This window comes from Garra rufa, chromosome 14 (genome assembly GCF_049309525.1).
Source record: "Garra rufa chromosome 14, GarRuf1.0, whole genome shotgun sequence".
NCBI classification, from domain to species: Eukaryota; Metazoa; Chordata; class Actinopteri; order Cypriniformes; family Cyprinidae; genus Garra; species Garra rufa.
In genome coordinates, this window is record NC_133374.1 from 11653305 (window position 1) to 11675231 (window position 21927).

At 34.5% G+C, this 21927-nt stretch overlaps 2 protein-coding genes across 4 annotated transcripts in view; one reads left to right on the forward strand and one right to left on the reverse strand.

Annotated features, from left to right (window-relative positions):
- Positions 1-7693, reverse strand: part of egfem1 (EGF-like and EMI domain containing 1) — a 74430-nt gene extending 66737 nt beyond the window's left edge. The window contains exons 1-4 of the mRNA XM_073817800.1: positions 7407-7693; positions 3163-3297; positions 1044-1153; positions 870-974 (exon numbers count right to left, since the gene is read on the reverse strand). Of these exons, the coding sequence (XP_073673901.1) occupies positions 870-974; positions 1044-1153; positions 3163-3297; positions 7407-7489 (433 nt within the window). The 5' untranslated portion in view covers positions 7490-7693. The remainder of the gene's footprint in view (positions 1-869; positions 975-1043; positions 1154-3162; positions 3298-7406) is intronic.
- A 1475-nt stretch (positions 7694-9168) lies between these two features.
- mffa (mitochondrial fission factor a) lies at positions 9169-21657 on the forward strand. Of its 3 annotated transcripts, XM_073817703.1 has the most exons (8): positions 9169-9317; positions 10294-10507; positions 12486-12655; positions 12799-12890; positions 16559-16723; positions 19811-19864; positions 19978-20062; positions 20806-21657. In XM_073817703.1, exons 2-8 carry the CDS (start codon positions 10294-10296, stop codon positions 20935-20937), a joined length of 912 nt encoding a protein of 303 aa, XP_073673804.1. In that variant the 5' UTR covers positions 9169-9317; the 3' UTR covers positions 20938-21657. The 3 variants fall into 3 exon arrangements, with proteins under 3 accessions (XP_073673804.1, XP_073673805.1, XP_073673806.1); XM_073817704.1 differs by lacking the exon at positions 16559-16723; XM_073817705.1 differs by lacking the exons at positions 16559-16723; positions 19811-19864.
- Positions 21658-21927: the final 270 nt, after the last annotated feature.

Here is a 21927-nt window from a genome sequence, read left to right on the forward strand (position 1 = left end):
TGTTAGACCTTTTCTTAGAGGTGTGTGCCTTTCTAAATCATACTCATTCAAATGATTTTGCCACAGTTTAACTCCACTCGAAGTGTAGTAACATCTAGAATCAATATGAATGCTCCTGAGCTAAATTTCGAGTGTCCCAGAAAAGGGTATGAATACTTATGCAACGGGATCTTTTCAGTTTTTTATTTCTAATAAATTTGCAAAGTTGTTACAAACCTGTTTTGTGCTTTGTCATTATGGTGTATGAGATGTAGATTGATGTGAAAAAAAGTAATTTAAAACAGTTTAACATAATGCTGCAACAAAACAAAATGTGAAAAAAATGAATTGCAAGGCACTGTATCATTTCTTCAGTCTTCAGTGTCACATGATCCTTCAGAAAACATTCTAATATGCTGATTTTGCTGCTGTTATCAATAGTGAAAACAATTATTTGCTTAAACTGTAATACAGTTTAAAAGAATTGCATTTATTTGTAACATTATAAATGACTTTACTAATTTCCAATCAATTTAATCCAGTCTTGCTAAATAAAGTATTAATTTCTTTCATTAAAAAAAATAAAAAAATTCTGACACTAAATTTTGAAAACCGTACATATGTTTAGATAAGCACATACACTCTCATTCTGCCTTATTCAACACCTCACAGTGTGAAAACCTCACATTTACTGTCAAAACAAACCGGAAGGGGGAGAAACAAGTGAGAATCTAACAAACCGAAGTGACGTTTGCCTGAGAAAACTCCCTTTGCACTCACAGGTGGTGGACAGAGGGTGTGGGATGAGAAACCCCGGGTCAACAAGCTTCAAAGACACAAATACAAGATAAGATAACTTCAACCCCTTCAAAAATTCACTAAAGACTTACCGTATTGGCAGCGTGTTCCCTCGAACCCTTCCGGACATTGACAAAGCTGATTACCATTCTCAGAACACTTCCCACCGTTAAAGCAGGTACCAGAGTTACACACTCCTGTGGATAACACACAATGTTCAGACTCCCTTGACCCACAAAACACACATACAGTGTTATGATACTCACTATGCAGGCAGCCTCTCTCTTCTCCTCTCTGCATCCATCCTGGGCAGCACTTGTAAACAGGTTGCATCTCCATATTGTACACCTGCCTATACACTGTATAATACCCTGTCCTGAGAAAGAAAGAAATATAACGAACAGGTTCATAGGCTTAATGAATTATGATGGGAAATGAGACATACATAACATCACTGAAATTAATGAAGAACACAATATTTTAACAAAATGGACCAAAATATTTGAAAGCAGAATATATTTATTCTTCATTTTACGCTCCGGAAATAACGCAATGATAAAGTTGCTACTGTAAACACACACTCGCGCTGCGATGCTTTCTGAATCGAATCTTCCGATTGGTGAACTTCTTTTTTCAACTTGACAAGGCGTTATAAAACCACATAATGCGCAAAATAGCCAGCTGAAATAGTCAGCTTTTGCTGAAAGGCAGCAAAATAGTCAAAGACGTCCGTCTAGCGCATTTTAAAACAGCGTATTGAACCGTATAAGAGCGTTCAGTTTGAATCGCCCGATTCGTGAACGAGTCATTTGTGTGAGTCGAATCTTTTCGATGACTCTGTAGAACCAGTTCACAAGATTTAAACGATCCAAGGGGCTAGCGGTTCTAGTCCACGAGGAGCTTTGAAGGGACAGTAAAATATGTTTATTTTTTAAACAATCCTTCACCCTGAGAAATCAATATTATAAATGTGTTTAAAATGCTATTGTTTGGAAAATATTTTGTTTCTATCCACCTTTTTTCAGTAAGAGTGGGCACTGCTATTTATAAATTCCATGCATCTGGCTTCAGGTCTTATCTGCGTCCAGCTATTTTTAGCTGTATAAAACAGCTTGTTTTTTTCTGTTTGATATTGCAAATTGGTGTGTTTTACCATATTATTTTAATCTTTAAAATTTTAGTAAGTGGGAAAAGGCGAAATATTTTGACAAACTAAAGTTAATAGGTGGTATGTGAACAGTATTAATTGATATTAGCCTAATATTTCACCTACCTGATCAGAAATTAGAAGAACAAACACAAAAGTCAAAATTCTTGCCCTAGAAATCCTGATTCATTTTGGCCAACCACAAATGCTTTTTACTTCAGGTTTATGCACTCTTTCTTGATTGTTATAACTTTTGACAGTCTACAGTACTCCAAAAGTTTTTCCTGGTTTGACTGATTAGTACAGCCCAAAACATGACAATAGCTCAGTCAAATTTGCAGCAATAATCAGTCAAATTTGCGAGTTCTGTTCAATTCAGTGGCATTGTTTATGTTCAGTGCCGCCAATATGGCCGTTGTGAAAACACAATTTATTTTTTCTATTTTTAGCTGTACAAAACAGCTTGTTTTGCTGCTTGATACTGCAAATTATTTTGTCTTACCATATTATTTTAATGTATTATCTTATTTATAAACACACTGGCTTGTAGTGCAAACAGTTGTACTGTTTACTGCTATAGCTTTAGCTGTTTACTTGTCTACACTCTTAAAAATAAAGGTGCTTCACGATGCCATAGAAGAACTTTTTTTGTTCCATAAAGAACCTTTAACATCTGAAGAAACTTTCTTTTTCACAAAATGATCTTTGTGGTGCATTTCAGATTCTAAAAAGGTAAGAAAGAGATGGTTCTTTAAAGAACCTTTGACTGAATGGTTCTTTGTAGAACCAAAATGGTTCTTCTATGGCATCGCTTTAAAGAATCCTTTTAAAGCACCTTTATTTTTAAGTGTGCTTTAAAAGGTGAGTGTAGTTACCATATTTTTCCAGAATTTCATAATTATTAGTCACTGCATCAGCATGTCGGCATTCAGAGGGTCAATGATTGCTTATTATAACTGACATCAAATCACCATTGTGCTAGTCACTTAACCCCAGATTTTCAAAAAAGCTTTCCAGTGTACTTAAGTCAATGGAAAGTATCTGCTATGGTACTTGGCAAATGTGACTACTAAACGGTAGGAGAGCAAATCTTCTAAAACCCACTGACTCCGACCTAAGAGATAATTGCTTGGGGAGAAAATAAGCCTAAGAGGCAATGGCTTACGGGGAATAACAAACGACAGACGTTTAAACAGGGAAATACTGTAAATAGTTGTTGTTGTTTGAGTGTGTCTCACCTCCTCTCATAGCCCATGCACCAGCGCTGAGAAGAACAGCCCTGTCGCCATACCTTCACCATACGTGTAAACGCCTGAACGCATGGTTGCCTCACCCCCAGCATAGACATCTCCTGCTCCTCACACACATTGGGCCTGAGAAAGAGTGAAAATCACACTTTACTATACATATTCATACTTTCAAAACCTATAGAACTTAAAGGATTAGTTCACCCAAAAATGTAAATTTGCTGAAAATGTACTCACCCTCAGATTATACAAGATGCAGATGAGTTTTTTTTTCATCTAAACAGATTTGGAGAAATGTAGCATCACTTGCTCACCAATGGACCCTTTGCAGTGAATGGGTGCCGTCAGAATGAGAGTCCAAACAGCTGATAAAAACATCACAATAATCCAAGTAATCCACACAACTCCAGTCCATAAATTAACGTCTTCTGAAGTGAAAAGCAGTAAGTTTGTAAGAAACAAATCCAATATAAAGACATTTTAACTTTAAACTGTAAAGTCTGTAATCCACAATAACATTTTTCCAGTGAAACAGTCAATCCTTCCACATCAAAATCCACCGATTTATTTGTTTCAAACTGTTTTGGACTGTTTTTGCATGTAAACAGTGCATGATCTGTGCATATTTCTCTTCTGATTCAAACAAGATGACTTTTTCACTGGAGAAAGCAATAAATAGAAGGCTCATATTTTAGCTGGAAGCAGTCGTTTGAAGTTAAAAACGTCTTTATGATGGATTTGTTTCTTACAAACATGCAGCTTTTCACTTAGACTGGAGTTATGTGGATTACTTGTGGATTATTGTAATGTTTTTATCAGATGTTTGAAGTGTCACATATTTACTACTGGTGAACAAGGGATGTAATGCTAAATTTCTCAAAATCTGTTCCAATGAAGAAACAAACTCATCTACATCTAGGATGGCCTGAGGATAAGTACATTTTCAGCTAATTTTCTTTTTTGGTTGAACTTATTCCTTTAAGACCCATCATATAGACTTCTGTCTCAAATTTATGGCCAGATCCAATTTCGGTTTTCCTCAGTTTGGTTATGTAATGTAGCATGAATTGTTGGACAGCAGTCTGCTGTGAAATCCAGACCAGTGAGGGCACTTTAAGGGTAAATTAATTGCACATAGGGGGCGCTCATGAGCAACATCATGCATATGCAACAACATGCAAATAAAAGTGTCTTATTTGGGACAGAGCCTTGGATTTCAACCATCAGAGCTGGAAAAATGGAAAAATGCATTGTTAATTTTAACATAAATGCTCACAGAAGAACACGGATGTGGGTCAACGTGTGTACCCTACAGTTGTCAGCTGACAGTATGCAGACTTACGGATACTAATATGCATGTGTTGCTCATTAAATACTGGGATAAGTTAATTTGTGAAAGGATGTAACCACATATAGACTTGGGGACTAAATGAGGTTGTGAAGAAAATGGGAAAATGTCTTGTTAGAGTAAAAAGATCATTTGCAGATGTAATTATCTGTGCTTGGTTTTGACGTTCTGCATTTTCCATGTCACTACAAGAATATGCAGAAAAGCTATAATGAGTTGGGATCATGCTATGATACTATGAGCCATTGAGAAAATAAATCAATAATGTGCTCTAAGATCTTGTGGCTGTGGAAAAAGCTTGTTTTAGGATGCTGACACAATGTTCTCACAGCTTGTAAAGTTTGAAGCTCCAAGAACATGCTGAACCATATGTTCATGATCCAAATGATCAGTTGCACCAACACACACATTTAACTAGCTACATATAAAATATTAATAAACACTGTGATAGTAAAGGAAAGGAGGAAATAAAAGGAAATAGTAAATATACTACCAGTCAAAAAAGTTTTAACCGTAATATTTTTAATGTTTTTTTTTAAGTCTGTTCTACTCACTAAGTCTGCATTTATTTGATTCAAATACAGCAAAAATAGTAAAAAATTGAAATATTTTTACTATTTAAAATAACTGTTTTCCATTTAAATGTATATTTTCAAATGTAATTTATTCCTGTGATCAAAGCTACATTTTCAGCATTATTTCTCCAGTCTTTAGTGTCACATCCTTCAGAAATCATTTTAATATGCTGATTCTTTTTAAAAAAATATATATTTTTTTTTACTTAGCAAAGATGCTTTAAATTGATCAAAAGTGATAATACAGACATTTATAATGTTACAAATATTTATATTTCAGATAAATGCTGTTCTTCTGAACTTTCTAATCATCAAAGAAACCTGAAAAATTCTACTCAGCTGTTTTTAACATAATAATAATAATAATAATAATATATATTTTTTAAGCAGCTAAATTAGAATGATTTCTGAAGAATCATGTGATTGGAGTAATTATGCTAAAAATTCAGTTTTGAAATCACAGGAATAAATGACATTTTTAAATATATGAAACTAGAAAACAGTTATTTTAAATAGTATAAATATTTCAAAATATTACTCTTTTTGCTGTATTTTGGATCAAATAAATGCAGGCTTGGTGAGCAGAGGAGACTTCTATAAAAAAAAAAAACTTTAAAAACTTTAAAAATCTTACTTTTGACTGGTAGTGTAAATAATCAAATAAAACTGCTATAAGCCAAATTCCACCCCCAACATATTTTTTTAATGCTTTGTTTATAATTAGATTTTCCAATTAAAAGCATACCTAAAAATTTCCAAAAAAGGGGTTTTATTTTCAGATTTAGGCCATTTGTAGGTCATTTTAGCTCTGCATACATACTGTACACACTCAGCTTTCCTCCATTTCTCTTACATCCATTATCTGTCAGGAGCTGTTTAAAAATTTAAATCTTTTTTATGGTTGTCCAAAAGTTAGAGCACCCTATCCACAGCTCAAAATATGCATTTTGCCTTCCTAAATACATCAGGATACTGTATAGTGATTTGCTATCATCCATACTTGATAGTCTAGCTCATATATCCTCGATTTTAGTTTCACAGACTGAGTGTGGTGAGTCCGGGCTCTGCCTCAGAGTGTCCTGTTCTCTCTCAAGTTGCTTCCTTTGACCATCTGGGCTTAATACAACACATCCTGAGTTAATTAGGGGGCTCGCAGATAAACTGCACAGTCACACACCGGATCAGCCCTGGAGTCAGTGTGTCAGAGACTCGGTTGTGGGTTGAGGGGTTGATTCACTGGTCTCAGTCACGCTTAAAATATTTACAAATTCTTACATTGTAGAATTTGAGTCAGTTTGAAGTGATGCATGTTGTTTAGGTGAACATACACGTGAGCCTGGACCAAAAAAACTGTCTTAAGTAGCACAGGTATATTTGCAGCAATAACCAAAAATACATTGTATGGGTCAAAATTTTTCTTTTATGCCAAAAATCATTATATTAAGGTTCCATGAAATTATTTTGTAAATTTCCAACTGTAAATATTTCAAAACGTAATTTTTTATTAGTAATATGCATTGCTAAGAACTTCATTTGGACAACTTTAAAGACAAATTTCTTAATATTTGGATTTTTTTGCACTCTCAGGTTCCAGATTTTCAATTAGTTGTATCTTGGCCAAATATTGTCCTGTCCTAACATACCATACATCACTGGAATGCTTATTTATTCCCTTTTGATTGGTTTTGTGGTCATATATGTACAAATTCAAAATGTTTACAGAATAAATTAAATTATTTAATGATCATTTATGTTTGAATTTGAGTTCACATTTCAAATGGACTATGATGCTTTTGGCGACATCTAGAGAGCAATTAAATCACTACAAATACCGCATTATTTAATTCGATTAATCATCAGTCACATTACAAATGATCGTGCAAAACCGAAACAATGAGCTGAGAACCCAAATTAATTAATTAGCTATTATTGTTAGCTATTATTAATAATAGGAATTTTAAACTAAGTAGGTAATTCGTAGGCTATTAATTCACACATTTACTAGGCTATATAATCTGTAATACGTACGGTAATAACGAATAATAACTTTACTTTAATCACTAAAAATATAAATAAATCAGACGTTCATACATGTTCCATGTGAAAATGGAAATTTATATTAATTAAAACGTCAAGACATATCTTATTATTTAATTGCGCGTTATTTTAAACTATTTTCTATGATTGTTTTGAGATAAAACACATTTTGGAATTAACTTTCAGATATGAATTTCCCGTTTACGACTTTGGCGACCACAAAGCTTGATTTAAATAAATATAATATAGCAAATATTTCATATAGAGTCGCTTACATGTCCGGCTGCAGGTCCAGTGATGCTGCGGCGTTCAAAGCCACGATCACACAGCAAAACAGAAGCGCCACGGAGCAGCACATCGTTTACAGCATCCACATGCAGCACACACTCTTCAGGGCTTGTGGAGAGCAGGTTTCAGGGGCCCACCGTCCACTTTAAAGCGTCCTATCACTTCATTATACACGAGTAAGGTGCTGTAGTTAATAACTTTATGAAAGCACTAAAGGTTTTCTCCTTGCAGGCTGAAATAACCGAGCATCCTAGAGTCCTGGAGCTGGTATCCTCAACTGGGAGCTCACTGAGACAGACTGGACAATCGCTCAGCGCTCTTCCAACACACTTACTTCACGCGCACACACAGGCAACCGCTAGGGGCCACGATGGAAACACGACGCCCCACAATAAATGTCCAAATTTTGTGTTTTACATCGATGAATAGCCTATCCTTTTGCTTTTGTAATACCATAACACAAACCAATTAGGGTTTATTATAATAGCCTAAATGTAAATGTTTTGTGTGTAGGAGCTGTAGGCTACTGGTCATTAATGGATCGTTTTTTTTTATATAGAATTAATTGTTAAAAAATGTTTTCAAGGCATTTCCACGGAATTCTTAATTTGTAATTGTTGTCCACTACCAGTCAAAAGTTTTCGAACAGTAAGTTTTTTTTTTATGTTTTTAAATCTGAAGTACGGCAAAAACAGTAAATGTTGGAAATATTTTTACTATTTAAAATAACTGTTTTCTAGTTGAATGTATTTTAAAATGTCATATATTCTTGTGATTTTAAAACTAAATCATTATTCCAGTCACATGATCCTTCAGAACTCATTCTAATATTCTGATTTGCTGCTCAAAAATATGTATTATTATTATTATTATTATTATTATTATTATTATTATTATTTTGAAACAGCTTGAGTAGATTTTTTTCAGGTTTCTTTGATGAATAGAAAGTTCAGAAGAACAGCAACACTGGAAATGGAAATCTTTTGTAACATTATAAATGTCTTTATCAACACTTTTGATCAGTTTAAAGCATCCTTGCTAAATAAAAGTATTAATTTATATACCCCCCCCCCCCTTCGAAAAATAAATAAATAAATAAAAATTATACTGACTCCAAGCTTTTGAATGGTATAGTGTATCATGTTTTTTTTTTTTTTTTTTCAGACAAATGCTGATCTTTGGATGTCTATTCATCAAAGAATCCTGAAAAAATGTACTGAACTGTTTTAAATATTGATAATAACAATAATAAATGTTTCTTGAACAGCAGATCAGCATATTAGAATGATTTCATTTCAAAAGATCATGTGACACTGAAGACACTAGAGTAATGAAGCTGAAATTTTAGCTTTGATCACAGGAATATATTACATTTTAAAATACATTCAAATAGAAAGCAGTTATTTTAAATAATAAAAATATTTCACAATATTACTGCTTATGCTGTATTTTGAATCGAATAAATGCAGGCTTGATGAGCAGAAGATACTTTTTTTTAAAAAAACATTAAAAGTCTTACTGTTCAGAAACTTTTGACTGGCATTGATTGTGATGTGATGCAGCCCAAAAGAAACGTGTACTGAAAGTATATCGTTATTTATTTCAAAGATAATTTACAGATTGTGATAATTAACTAACTTCCACTAGAAGAGAACGTGACTTTTAAAATACTCGCCGAGAGACTTTTATTTTGAAAAGCGCTTTGACGTTCATTTGTCAATACGATTCAACAGTATCCGCCCGCTTCACGCAGCTGTGGTGCGGTCTGGGTTGAGCTGGTCTGTGCTGTACTGCGGGATGATTGTATATTTCTAAAAAAAGACACAAAATAATCGGCTTTTGCGATAGCATTTTATTTTATCCTCTCTAATCGGTCGGTGGATCTGATCTCGGTGAAGGTATGAGTCTAAAAGAGCTGGGATGTGGTTTTTTTGGTCATGCCTTGGCCCTTTATTAGCTGTCATTGATGTAACGTAACGTTACTCTAGGGCCCAGATATTCTCATCATTTACTTTTAGTTTTTAGGGCTCAAATATGAAACAAGTACTTAACCTTGTACGTTATTTTCTGCTCGTTTTGAAATTGATCTACCCAAAACATTCAAAACAAAACATTGCAAGTGCTTTTACTATAGTACTTAGCCTTGTATCCAGCATAAATTAAACCAAAACCGCCCATATTTTGTTGTTTTTGTTGGATAACGTCCTGAAACACAACCATAAAGCATTTATTCAATAACTATCCTTACTAAGAGATTAAACTTTGGAGCTGCCTGTGTATTCAAAGGCATTTTGCTTCCTGAAATAGTCTCATGATCAAGCCACAAGATAGAGATGATGGCTGCTTTTCTTTTTGTGCTTTACTTTAGCCTGAGGATCTGGGCATGACCTGGTGCATTGGTTATTTATCCATGTTATATAAATATAGTGTCATTTATTTACCTCACAAGTAAGCTTACATTCTTATGAGCTCTTTTGTATAGGGGTAAATGTCATAGGCCAGGTTGGACAACCTGTGATTCCGGTTTTGTTGTATGAAAGGTATTTGGAGGTCTTTGTAAGAGATCTTCATTGGATTTTTCTTTAAATTTAAGCATAACGAAACCAAATCATTTAGAACCAGTGTTAATGTTAACCGAAACTAAAAAAGCTGAACTAGAAAACAAAAACTAGAAATTTAAAACCATTAAAATTGTTTTGATTCTTAAAGGATTCCTATGTGATTCTATTTGAATCGTTTCAGATTAGTTTCACTTTAGTCATGATAAAATTCCAATAGGAATTCTGTGCACATTCCTTTTAGAATATACTTGTTTTTGATTGATTGACATGTTTAGGTCCTCACATCACAGCCCTCTTCCTCTTTTCCCCATAGATGAGTGGAGCGGCGTTTCCCTCTCCCGCGGCCGAGATGGCAGAGATGAACCGGATACACTATGAGTTGGAGTACACAGAGGGCATCAGTCAGAGAATGCGCATTCCTGATCAGCTCAAAGTGGCTCCCTATGAGCTTGAAGAGCAGGAACTTCAAGAGCATGAGCCGCTCCGCACGGCAATGATGCACGTTCCCGAGAGAATCGTAATTGCAGGTACGAGATGGGAAGATCTTTGCATATCACAGGATTAGTTCACTTCCAGAATAAAAATTTCTTGATGCTTTACTCACCCCCATGTCATCCAAGATGTTCATGTCTTTCTTCAGTCGAAAAGAAATGAAGGTTTTTTTGAGGAAAACATTCCAGGATTTTTCTCCGTATAGTGGACTTCAGTTGAAGCCAACAGGTTGAAAATTGCAAATTGCAGTTTCAATGCAGCTTCAAAGGGCTCTACATGATTCCAGCTGAGGAATAATAGTCTTATCTAGTGAAGCATTTTTCTAAAAAACAAAAAAGACATACTTTTTAACCACAAATGCTCGTCTTGCACTAGCTCTGCCATGCGCATCTATGCTTTCACACATAACGTATTCACGTTGGAATGGTCACACGTGGTTAGTTCTTCGTCTTTGTAATTTGTTACATGAAGGTAGGGTAGAGTGAAAACTCCATTTCATTTTCTCCTCCAACTTCAAAATCATCCAACATCGTTGTTTTACCTTTTTTTTGGTAAAGGGCATTTGACTTTCTTTGCACGCTCACTTTGTAAACACTGAGTTGCTACTTCCGCCTACGTCATGTGTGACCTTTCCAGTGTGACTATGTAATGCATGAAGGTAAGCTAGTGCAAGACAAGCAAGTATATCATTTTACATTTTAAAACTTTTTGCTAGATAAGACCCTTATTCCTCGTCTGAGGTTGTGTAGAGTCATTTGAAGCTGCATTGAAACTGCAATTTGGACCTTCAACCTGTTGATCCCCCATTGAAGTCCACTATATGGAGAAAAATCCTGGGATGTTTTCCTCAAAAACCTTAATTTCGATATAAACATCTTGGGGTAAGTAAATTATCAGGACATTTTTATTCTGCTAGTGAACTAATCCTTTAAAGTGGGATAGAAGAGTGAATTGAGTGCTGGTTTGCATCAACCTGGTTCCCTCAACATAAACCAAATGCTATTTTTCCATTGGCTTTTGGATTATTGCAGAAAATAAAGTTGGTATAGTTTGCAAGAGTGTGATTTTTAAACAATGATGCTGTAAAGCAGAGTAGTAAGTTTGATATATTTGATGCTGTAAAATAAAATGTGAAAGCCTTGATTTTTGTGTTAAGCACAGAGTTTTTTCAGGCATTTAACCATAAACCCATTAAAGAAAATCACTGACATCAGGACAATGCAACTGAAAATGGGTAATTAACACAAAAAAGTGACACAACTGGATTTTGGCCTACAAAAATTTCCATCCCTGCAGCACTGTTTAAAACAAAAACAAAAGTGATGTCCAAAAATTTAAATTCTGTCATTATTTACCCTCCCTTGACTTTTTTTCTGTGGGAGACAGAAGAAGATACTTTATAGTAATATGGTATAGTAATGTTATATAGTAGTCAACATTTGAAGTTGTCCCAAGACAAGAACCAGTATTGTTTTGGTTTTAGAACAATTTTGATGAAAGGTTTTGATCCAATTCAAATGTTGACTACTGCATATACAGACCTATATACCTAAAAATCATGAGGATATTAAGTAAAGATCATGTTCCATGAAGATATTTTGTTCATTTTCTATCCTAAGTACATAAACTTAATTTTTGATTAGTAATATGCATTGCTAAGAACTTCATTTGGACTCATTAAAGGTGATTTTTCTCAATATTTAGAATTTTTTACACCCTCAGATTCCAGAATTCAAATCTCTGCCAAAATATGTCTTACCCTAATAAAAACCATACATCAGTGGAAAGGTTATTTATCCAAAAATTGACCCTTATGACTGGTTTTGTGGTCCAGGGTCACATATACATAAAAACTGTTCTTCATAAGATCTTTTGTGTTATGCATGGAATCAAAAGTCATACGTGTTTAGAAACGACTTGAGGATGAATGTCATTTTTAAAGCAGTTTGTTTCACATCAATTGTTGACACAAAGGGAATGAATATCTGATCAGTTGCTCATCTTCCTTTGTAGGAAACAGTAATGACATGCAGTTTCCCAGAGATCTAGACCTCATCCAGTCCACCCCACTGGAGTCAACACTGTCCCTTAAGACACCACCTCGCGTTCTGACACTCAACGAAAGGCCCCTCGACTTCCTTGAAATGGAGCAGTCGAGCTCCGCCAGTCATCCCGGTGAAGAAGTAAGTGGGACAGACTAAATTTAGCAAAACAGAAGCTGTATAAATGTGACTAGTAATAAACGTCACTTAAAAAAAAGGAACAACATCTCAGCTTGGGTTTAGTAAAATAAGGAACACCTGTCCGTTTTCTCTGCTTCACACAGGTGCGCTTGCAAACCAGGACACGTAGAGAGCGCTCGGTCAGCGAGAACACAGGTGTGCATCACAACGGCCAACTCGCCAGAAATGACTCCATGTGAGTGCAAAGCCTCGAATGCACACATATGTACTTTTGTCTTACCTTTGCCCTGTCAACATGGCCCTCTCACTCCATTATATGTTTTTTCCTCCTCCCTGGTGTCTCTCTTTCTCCCTTCATGATGCTGACTCAAAGGGGGTGAGTTAGAACCATGCATGTATATTGTTTAGTTTCAAGCACTTTCGGTTTGGCTTTCGTGCTTTTTTTTTTTTACTTCAATGCATGTTATTGCATGTACAGGAGTGGCGCAATCACACTTGTCAGTCATGGTCGAGACCAATTTTATCACATGAATCAACTGATGTTGATGTGATGTTGGTCAGTGTAGTTTAGAGTTGCTTTGTCAGTCAGTTTCCCTCATACCATGACTGCTTGACAGCACTGTTCTACTCTATTGTTCTCTATTTTGTTCTAATGAATGGCCACTCCTGGCATTGAGGAGCTGTTCACACGGAGGGTTTGTACTTTTGAAAAAAAAAAAAAAAACAGATCAGTCATTCTCCTTCAACCAGTTGTTTGCTTGTTTTGACATGGTGTTTTCTGATTGGCTGGTCTGTCAGTAAAAGTACTTAAACCCACCGTTGACCAGCATCTCTTGTTCTTTTTTTTTTTAAGACCCCGATAAAATAGAGACCAGTACGGCTTCTGCTATTAATCTAAATGCGTCACGTCCATCAGCCAAACTGTCTTTTATCAGTGTTTACTCTAAATTTAGATTTAGTAAAAATAACAACATTTTACAATCATAATACACTAATATAACATATAACATGACATTTGTATTTAAATGTACGCTATTGTTTGAACAAAGTTCATACAAGATGCTTAAAGTCCTTGAAGTATTAGAATTTGACCTGGAAACCTTTCAAATAGCAATATTCCTGAAGAGGTACTTGAATTATTGAAAGACCTTGTATTTCTGAAATAAGTGTTTAATTTTTCAAAAAGCACATTTTTTCATGCAATTAAAATAACATACTTTTTTCACTTATTTCTGTTAATGTCATGAAACTAGAGAGCTAAGCCATTTGATTCGAATCCTTTGCGAATCATTTGATTCAGATCAGGGTTCACAAATCATTTGATTCAGTTCGAGACCAGTTTGTTGCCATTAGTATAATTTTTTATTGATCTATAAATATAAACTAAAAAAGTAGTGCTTGAAAAGTCCTTGAAAGTCCTGGAACTTCATTTTACAGTATCTGTATGAACCCTATTTAAAATTTGGGGTCAGTAATTTTGTTTTAAAGATATTAATGAAGTTATTCAAAAATTATGCATTCAATTCATCCAAAGTGACAGTAGATTTTTGTTTTGAACAAATTATCTTTTATTTATCAAAGAAACCTCAGACAACAATATCACAGTTTTCACAAAAATATTAAGCAGCACAGCTGTTTTCGACATTGATAATAATAAGAACTGTTTCTTGAGCAGCAAATCAGCATATTAGAATGATTTCTGAAGGATCACATGATGCTAAATATTGGAGTAATGATGCTGAAAATTCAGCTTTGCATCCCAAGAATAAATAGCTGTTTTGTAAAACAGCTGTTTTAAATTGTAAAATATTTCATATTTTGATCAAAAACATGCAGGCTTGGTAAAAAAAAAAAAAAGAATGAAATGAAATCTTACTGACCCCAAAGTTTTGAATGGAAGTGTATTTAAATACTGAACAATATTAACTAATAATAAACCATATTAATTAACAATAAACAAAGTTAACTATATGATTTAACAGTACACAAAAACATTAGTAAAGTTGTTCACTGTCATCAGTATTTACACAAAACCTGGCAAGAAGTCACCCAAGTTGTATTTCACCTCAAAAAATTATATATATGGTTAATAATTTATTAAATACAACAATATGTAATATTATATAACCCTTATTCGATAAGAATTACAATATAACAAAAAAAGAAATGTGTAGAGTAGAGCTGCAAAATGATATTTATATACAGTGCCTTGCAAAAGTATCTTATCCCTTCATTTTTTTCACATTTTGTTTTGTTGCAGCATTATGTTAAACTGCTTTAAATGAGTTTTTCCCCACATCAGTTTACACTCCATACACCATAATAATGACAAAGCAAAAACCAGATTTGCTAATTTTACTAATTTATTAAAAATAAAACACTGAAATAAGTACATTGCATAAGTATTCTGTAACTCAGTACATAGTTGAAGCACCTTTACAGCCTCAAGTCTTTTTGGGTATGATGTGACAAGCTTTGCACATCTGCATTTGGCAATTATCTGCCATTCTTTGCCTCACCAATTCACCTCTCATGCTCTGTCAGCTTGGATGGGGGCTGGCAGACATTTTCTAGAGTCCTAGTTGTTCCAATCGTCTTCCATTATGGATAATGCTTCTGTGAACCTTCAGTGCAGCAGATTTTTTTCTGAACTCTTCCCCAGATCATTGCCTTAACGCAAGTCTGTCACTGAGCTCTACAGGCAGTTATCTTGACCTCAGGACTTGGTTTTTGCTCTGATAGGCATTTTCAGCTGTTAGACCTTTTCTGAGAGGTGTGGTCCTTTCTAAATCAAACTCATTCAAATGAATTTGCCACAGTTTAACTCCACTCGAAGTGTAGTAACATCTAGAAGCAATATGAATGCTCCTGAGCTAAATTTTGAGTGTCCCAGAAAAGGGTATGAATACTGCAACGGGATCTTTTCAGTTTTTTATTTTTAATAAATTTGCACAAATGTTAAAAACCTATTTTTTGCTTTGCCATTATGGAGTAGGGAGTGTAGATTGACGTGGGGAAAAAAGTAATTTAAAGTAGTTTAACATAAGGCAACGACATAAAATGTGAACAAAATTAAGGGGTATGAATAATTTCGCAAGGCACTGTATATTTATATATAATATCAATTATATACAAGTATAAATATACATACATACAACTATTTTTAAAATATATATATTTATGTGTGTATACATAAGAAATATACACAGTACACACACACACATAGTATGTAAACATGAACATTCTTTTGAATGTGATTAATCGCGATGAATCGTTTAGCAGCCCTAATATAGAGTATAAACAAATGTGCTCAATTAATGATAATAAAACATTTTTTTCCTTCTATAAGCTTTGTTTTCTTTAAAAAAAAAAAATGGGGCTGGTGAAATGTGACCTGGACATAAGATTCATAAGATTCACCTAACAAATACCAGAGCTGTATTTTTGATGTGTACTATTTTTAAAGCGGCCTGCTTTTATTCACTGAGGTAAAGTTGTGTCTGTTTGGATTAGTGTAGAAGGATTCTCCGGTTCGGTAAACCGCCTCATCGTTAGTCTGATGTGAGCTCAGCCGTTTGGTATCTGCTTTTGAGGTTGTGATACTACTCAGAGACTGCTTTGTGTGTTTGTGTCGTTAAAACGATGAGAGTTTGCTTATTTCAGCTTGTTGAAGGGTTTGTATTGGGGTTGTGAGCTAGTGTTTATATATATATGTGGTATGTGGTGAGGCAGTTGCCCATCTGTTGCATTCTTCATTTTCTTTCTCCGATCTCTATTTCATTCTTTTTCCCTCTTTCTGAAACCTAAAATTTGTTTGACTTTCTCTCTTCTATCTTCTACTTTTCCTTTCTTGTTCTTTCGTTACGTCTCCTCTCTTTCTCTCTTTCTCTGTGGTTCGGTCAGTATGAGTCCCTCCCCCTCTGCTGCATTGCGCACTATGGCTCCTCTCGGTGGTGCCGAGGATGGGTTTAACCTCTTCAGTGCCCGCGGTGTCCTTTCCTTCATCCAGTCAACCACACGCCGGGCCTACCAGCAGGTCCTGGAGGTCCTGGACGAAAACCAGCGCAGGTGACCTTTGACATCAGACCTCTGAATCTGCTCTGAAAGACTGACTTTTGGCTAAATTAGATGTTGCTTCACTGAGTAACTAATCGAATGTGTTAGGAACAAAGTCCTCTACGACTGATAGACATTCAAGTGTCATTCTGGTAACAAAATTGATTAGGTGAGAAAAAACACTGAGCATATTTGCAGTGACAGACCAACAATTCTCCTTTCAATCCTCCTTAAAAAAACACAAAACATACAAATTAAATTTTTAAGGTGGCAGTTTATTAGCTGACAGCTTTATCATTGTGTTGTTTGCTGTTGGATGTGGACACGCTGCTTCTCTAAGCTCCATTTCTTCCTCAACCTCTTGGTTTGGGGTTTTATGTTTAGCATGAGTAGTAATGCGCACAAGATTTTATTTCTTTCTCTTCTGTTTGAATCCTTTCTTTTTTTCCCTGAGCTTGTAGATTTCAGTTAAGTTTACACAAGCAGTGTGTGGCATTGCTGTATAGCTTTTAAAGAAATGTTTGTTTTCATTACAAATTCAATCTATTGACAGCATTTATGGCTTATGAAAGCTTGTTTCCGCCACTGAAAAAAAGGCAAATGTCAGGGGCAGATAGCCTCATGGCTAGTGCATCGACATATAGCGCAACTGCGCTTACGGCGACCCAAGCTTGATTCTTGCCTCGAGGTCCTTTGCCGATCCCGCTCCCCTTTCTCCACCCAATACTTTCCTGTCATTTCTCAATGTGTCAAGAAAATGCATAAAAAGCCCATGAGTATAAAAAAATGCATGACAATTGGAAGTTAGAAAGTCAAAATTGCGGGGTTATAAACAGGCAGAATTACGAGATATAAATTCGCAATTGTAAGAAAGTCAGAACTGCAAGATCAGAAACTCCCAATTCTGACTTTTTTTCTCTCAATTACAAGTTTTCATCTCACAATTCTGACTTTTTCCTCACAATTGCGTAATTTAAACTCACAATTTGTAGTTTTTGCAAGATATAACGTGAAAATTGCAAGATATAAACAGTTTTTTTTCACAATTGCAGGTTATGAAGTCAGAATTGGAGGATATAAACTTGGAATTTTGAGTTATGGGGTCAGTATTATAAGTTATAAACTCTTTTTTTCTTTCTTATAAACTTTTTGTCTCAACTCTTTGTATCCCACAATTTAGACTTTTTTTCTGGCAGTTGAGCTTAATTTTCAATGCTGACTTTGACTTTATAACTCACAATTTTGAGTTTATATCACGCAATTCTGAGGAAAAAAGGCCTGTATCCCACAATTCTGACTTTATAACTTGCAATTTTGACTTTATAACTCACAACTTATGACTTTGACTTTATAACATTTTTCTCATGGTTGCGAGTTTAATTCTGACTTTTTTTTAAAATTCCGTGATATAAAGTCAGAATTGCAAGTTATAAAGTCAGAATTGCGAGATATAAACAGGAAATTCTCACATTATTATCATGGTTGTGAGTTTATATCTTGCAATTCTGAATTGAGTCAGAATTGTGGGATAACTCTCAATTCTGACTCTTTTTCTCAGCATTGTTTAATATAAACTCAGAATTGTAAGTTATAAAATCATAATTCTGACTCTTTTTCTCAGAATTGTGTGTTATAAACTTGGAATTGTGAGTTATAAAGTCAGAATTGCAAGTTATAAACTCACAATTCTGACTTCTTTTTTCTTGAAACTGTGTTTGTATCCCACAATTCTGGTTGCCAGTTTATATCTTGCAATTCTGACTTTGTAACTTGCAATTCTGACTTCATAACTCACAATTCTGATTTTTTTTTTATAATTGTCAGAATTACGAGTCAAAATTGTGGGATAACTCGCAATTTTGACCTTTTTTCTCAGAATTGTGTTATAAAGTCACAATTGGGAGTTATAAAGTCAAAATGGCATGATATAAACAGGCAATTCTAAATTTTTCCCCTGAATTGCTGGATATAAATTTGCAATTGTGAGGTTTTTTTTAGAATTGCGTGATATAAAGTCAGAATTGTGAGATATAAACAGGAAATTCTGACTTTTTTTCTCAACTGCGTGTTTGTATCCCGCAATTCTGACATTTTTCTCACAGTTGTGAGTTTATATCTTGCAATTCTGACTTTATAACTTGCAATTGTGAGTTTATATCACACAATTCTGAGAAAAAAAGTCAGAATGGCAAGATGTAAACTCGCAATTAAGAAAAAAGTCAGAATTGTGAGATAAAAAGTTTTCTTCAGTGGCGGAAGGGGGTGGCATGATTACAAGAAAAAAATATTGTTTTTATTTTATTTATAATTAAGGAAAAAATATTTAAGTTACATTTAAAAACTGAAATGCGAAGCTTTTATTTTGTTTCATGTTTTCATGAGAACTTTATATGTTATTATGTTTTATTATTGTATTCCTTAAAATATACACACATATTTATTTGATCAAAAATACAGTAAGCAATAATATTGTGAAATATTATTACAATTTAAAATAACTCTTGTAACATTTTAAAATGTAATTCATGCTGTGATGCAATTAAGTTTGCAAATAATTAAAACTGAGTTCCTTGCAACCATTATTAGAGTCTTCAGTGTCACATGATCTTTCAGAAATGTTTTTTCTTTGGTAATCAATATTATGCCACAAATGCTGTGAAATAATCCAGCCTTATATTGAATACAAAACATTCTTTTAATTTTGGTTTCTGTGAATACCTGCACAGGTGGTATTCATGAGCTCATTTCCTGTGTCTTTTCATTAGTAGCTTTCAGAATGCCATCAACTTCAGTTCTACCAATCTCTAAACTCAACTGTAGGTTTGCTAACAACCACTGTATGAAAAATAAGAACATTTGTGTTTTTGTGTTTACATCTGTGCAGTTGGCTGCTTTACCATAAAATCATAGTTTCTTCCACAAGGTTTATTTGATTAGAAAATGTTGACAGGGTCTGGGTCTGTGAGACAAAGACCACCCGCAGCATATATTTCTATTATACATTAGTTAAAGCGCATTTGCATGTTATTAAAGTTGTCTGTCTGTGTATGTCTTCTTTTGTCCTTTTCCTCTCTCACTTTCTCCATATCCGCTTCTCAGCAAGCCATCTCTTAGAGGGGGTTCAACCCTCTCTAACCCCCAGCATGACAACAGGTAACGTCCTCGCATCTCTTCCCTCTCATCTGTTTTTTTCTCTCGATATGTTTCTCTCTCTGCCCTCTCATCAATCTCAGTGTCTTATGAAAATGAAATCATGTTTTTAACAGGCATGCCCTGGCCACGCTGGACTCGACTCTAGAGGGAGGAGCAGACGACATGGCTGTTGTGGACGCCACCTCTCTACGCAGACAGGTATAATTCTGCTCTCTAATACTATGAAAAAAAAGTATTATCAAGCAAAAGTTAACGGAGTAGTTCACTTTCAGAACAAAAATTTACAGATAATGTACTCACCCTCTTGTCATCCAAGATGTTCATGTCTTTGTTTCTTCAGTCGTAACTAAAGAAATGGTGGGTTTTTTTTTTTTTTGAGTAAAACATTTCAGGATTTCGCTCCATATAATGGACTTCTATGGTGCCCCCGAGTTTGAACTTCCAAAATGCAGCTTCAAACAGCTCTAAATTATACCAGCTGAGGAACAAAGGGTCTTATCTAGTGAAATGATTGGTTATTTTCAAAAACATTTACAAAACATTAACAATTTATATACTTTTTAATCTCAAATGTTTGTCTTGCTGAGCTAGACAAGATGAGCATTTGAGGTTAAGAAGTATATAAATTGTAATTTTTTTTTTTTTTTTTTTTAGATAATAACCCATAATTTTAATTAGTTAAGACCCTTTTTTACCTCGGCTGTGATCGTTTAGAGCCCTTTGAAGCTGCATTTTGTAAGTTCAAACTCGGGGGCACCATAGAAGTCCATTCTATGGAGAGAAATCCTGAAGTTTTACTTAATAAACATAATTTCCTTATGACTGAAGAAAGAAAGACGTACATCTTGGATGACAAGGGGGTGAGTACATTGTCTGTAAATTTTTGTTCTGAAAGTGAACTACTCTAAGTAACTTGTTTTTTCGATTTCTTGTTATTACAGATTGTCAAGCTGAACCGGCGTTTGCAGCTCCTGGAGGAGGAGAACAAAGAGCGAGTCAAGCGAGAAATGATCATGTATTCCATCACTGTAGCTTTCTGGCTTGTCAACAGCTGGGTTTGGTTCCGTCGCTAAATCTATATGGACTTTGTGATGTGGGAGGGGCTAAATCAAAACTCCGCCCCTTTGTTCTATGTGTCAAACTTTAGCCGTTTTTTTAATGGCTAAAATGTTTTATTTTCTTCACAGCAAGAGTGGTAAAGTCAGGGATCGCTTTTTTGGGTTTGTCTGTTTTTTTTTGTATATTATAAATATGTATTTATATTTTGTACAACCGTACAGTTGTTCGTTTTTTCTTGGTTTTGTACATTTTTAATTACTTTTTGCTTTTTTTGCGTAAGCCAAGCATGAACCAGATGTATATATTACTTCCTTCACCTGTCTTTGAGCTTTGACTGTCTGTAAACATTTATTATTCCATAGGTTTACTATACAAGTACAATATTATGTCAACTTTTACAAAGACCAATGGAATGGAGCACACTGATCTATCATAGACAAAAGAAATGCATATAATATTAAATAATAATAATAATATTTACAGACTGTTGTGATTTTAGGTGCGTTGCGTACGCCTATATGTTACTTGCATCGACATTGAAACCATACTTGTTAGTGTGAGTTTAGTCCTGGTCATTATTTATGTACAAAAGCCCATTATTGTAATATGCTGATGTTGTTATTTCCGCTACAACCTTTTCTGTAGGATATTCCTGAAGTGATACACATTCAGCATTATAAACGTTGTATTACGAACGCTTTTATTTGAATAAATGACAACAGTAGTGAACTGCACTGTCCTGACTGATCATCTAGGTTTGTTTGATTCATTTCTGAAGATGAAGCATAAGGTCAAGTTGGTCTTAAGTGTTGCAGATTTAAAATGAAAAGGTTTTTTAAACAAAATGATTCTAGAATTTAATAATATTTTGAATTAATCTAAGGTTTTAGTTTAACCAAGTTGAAGTTTTTAATTGTAATAAAGTCAGAATTGCGAGATATAAACTGAATCTCCTATTTATATCTCACAATTTTGACTTCATTTCTCAGAGTTGTGAGTTTTTA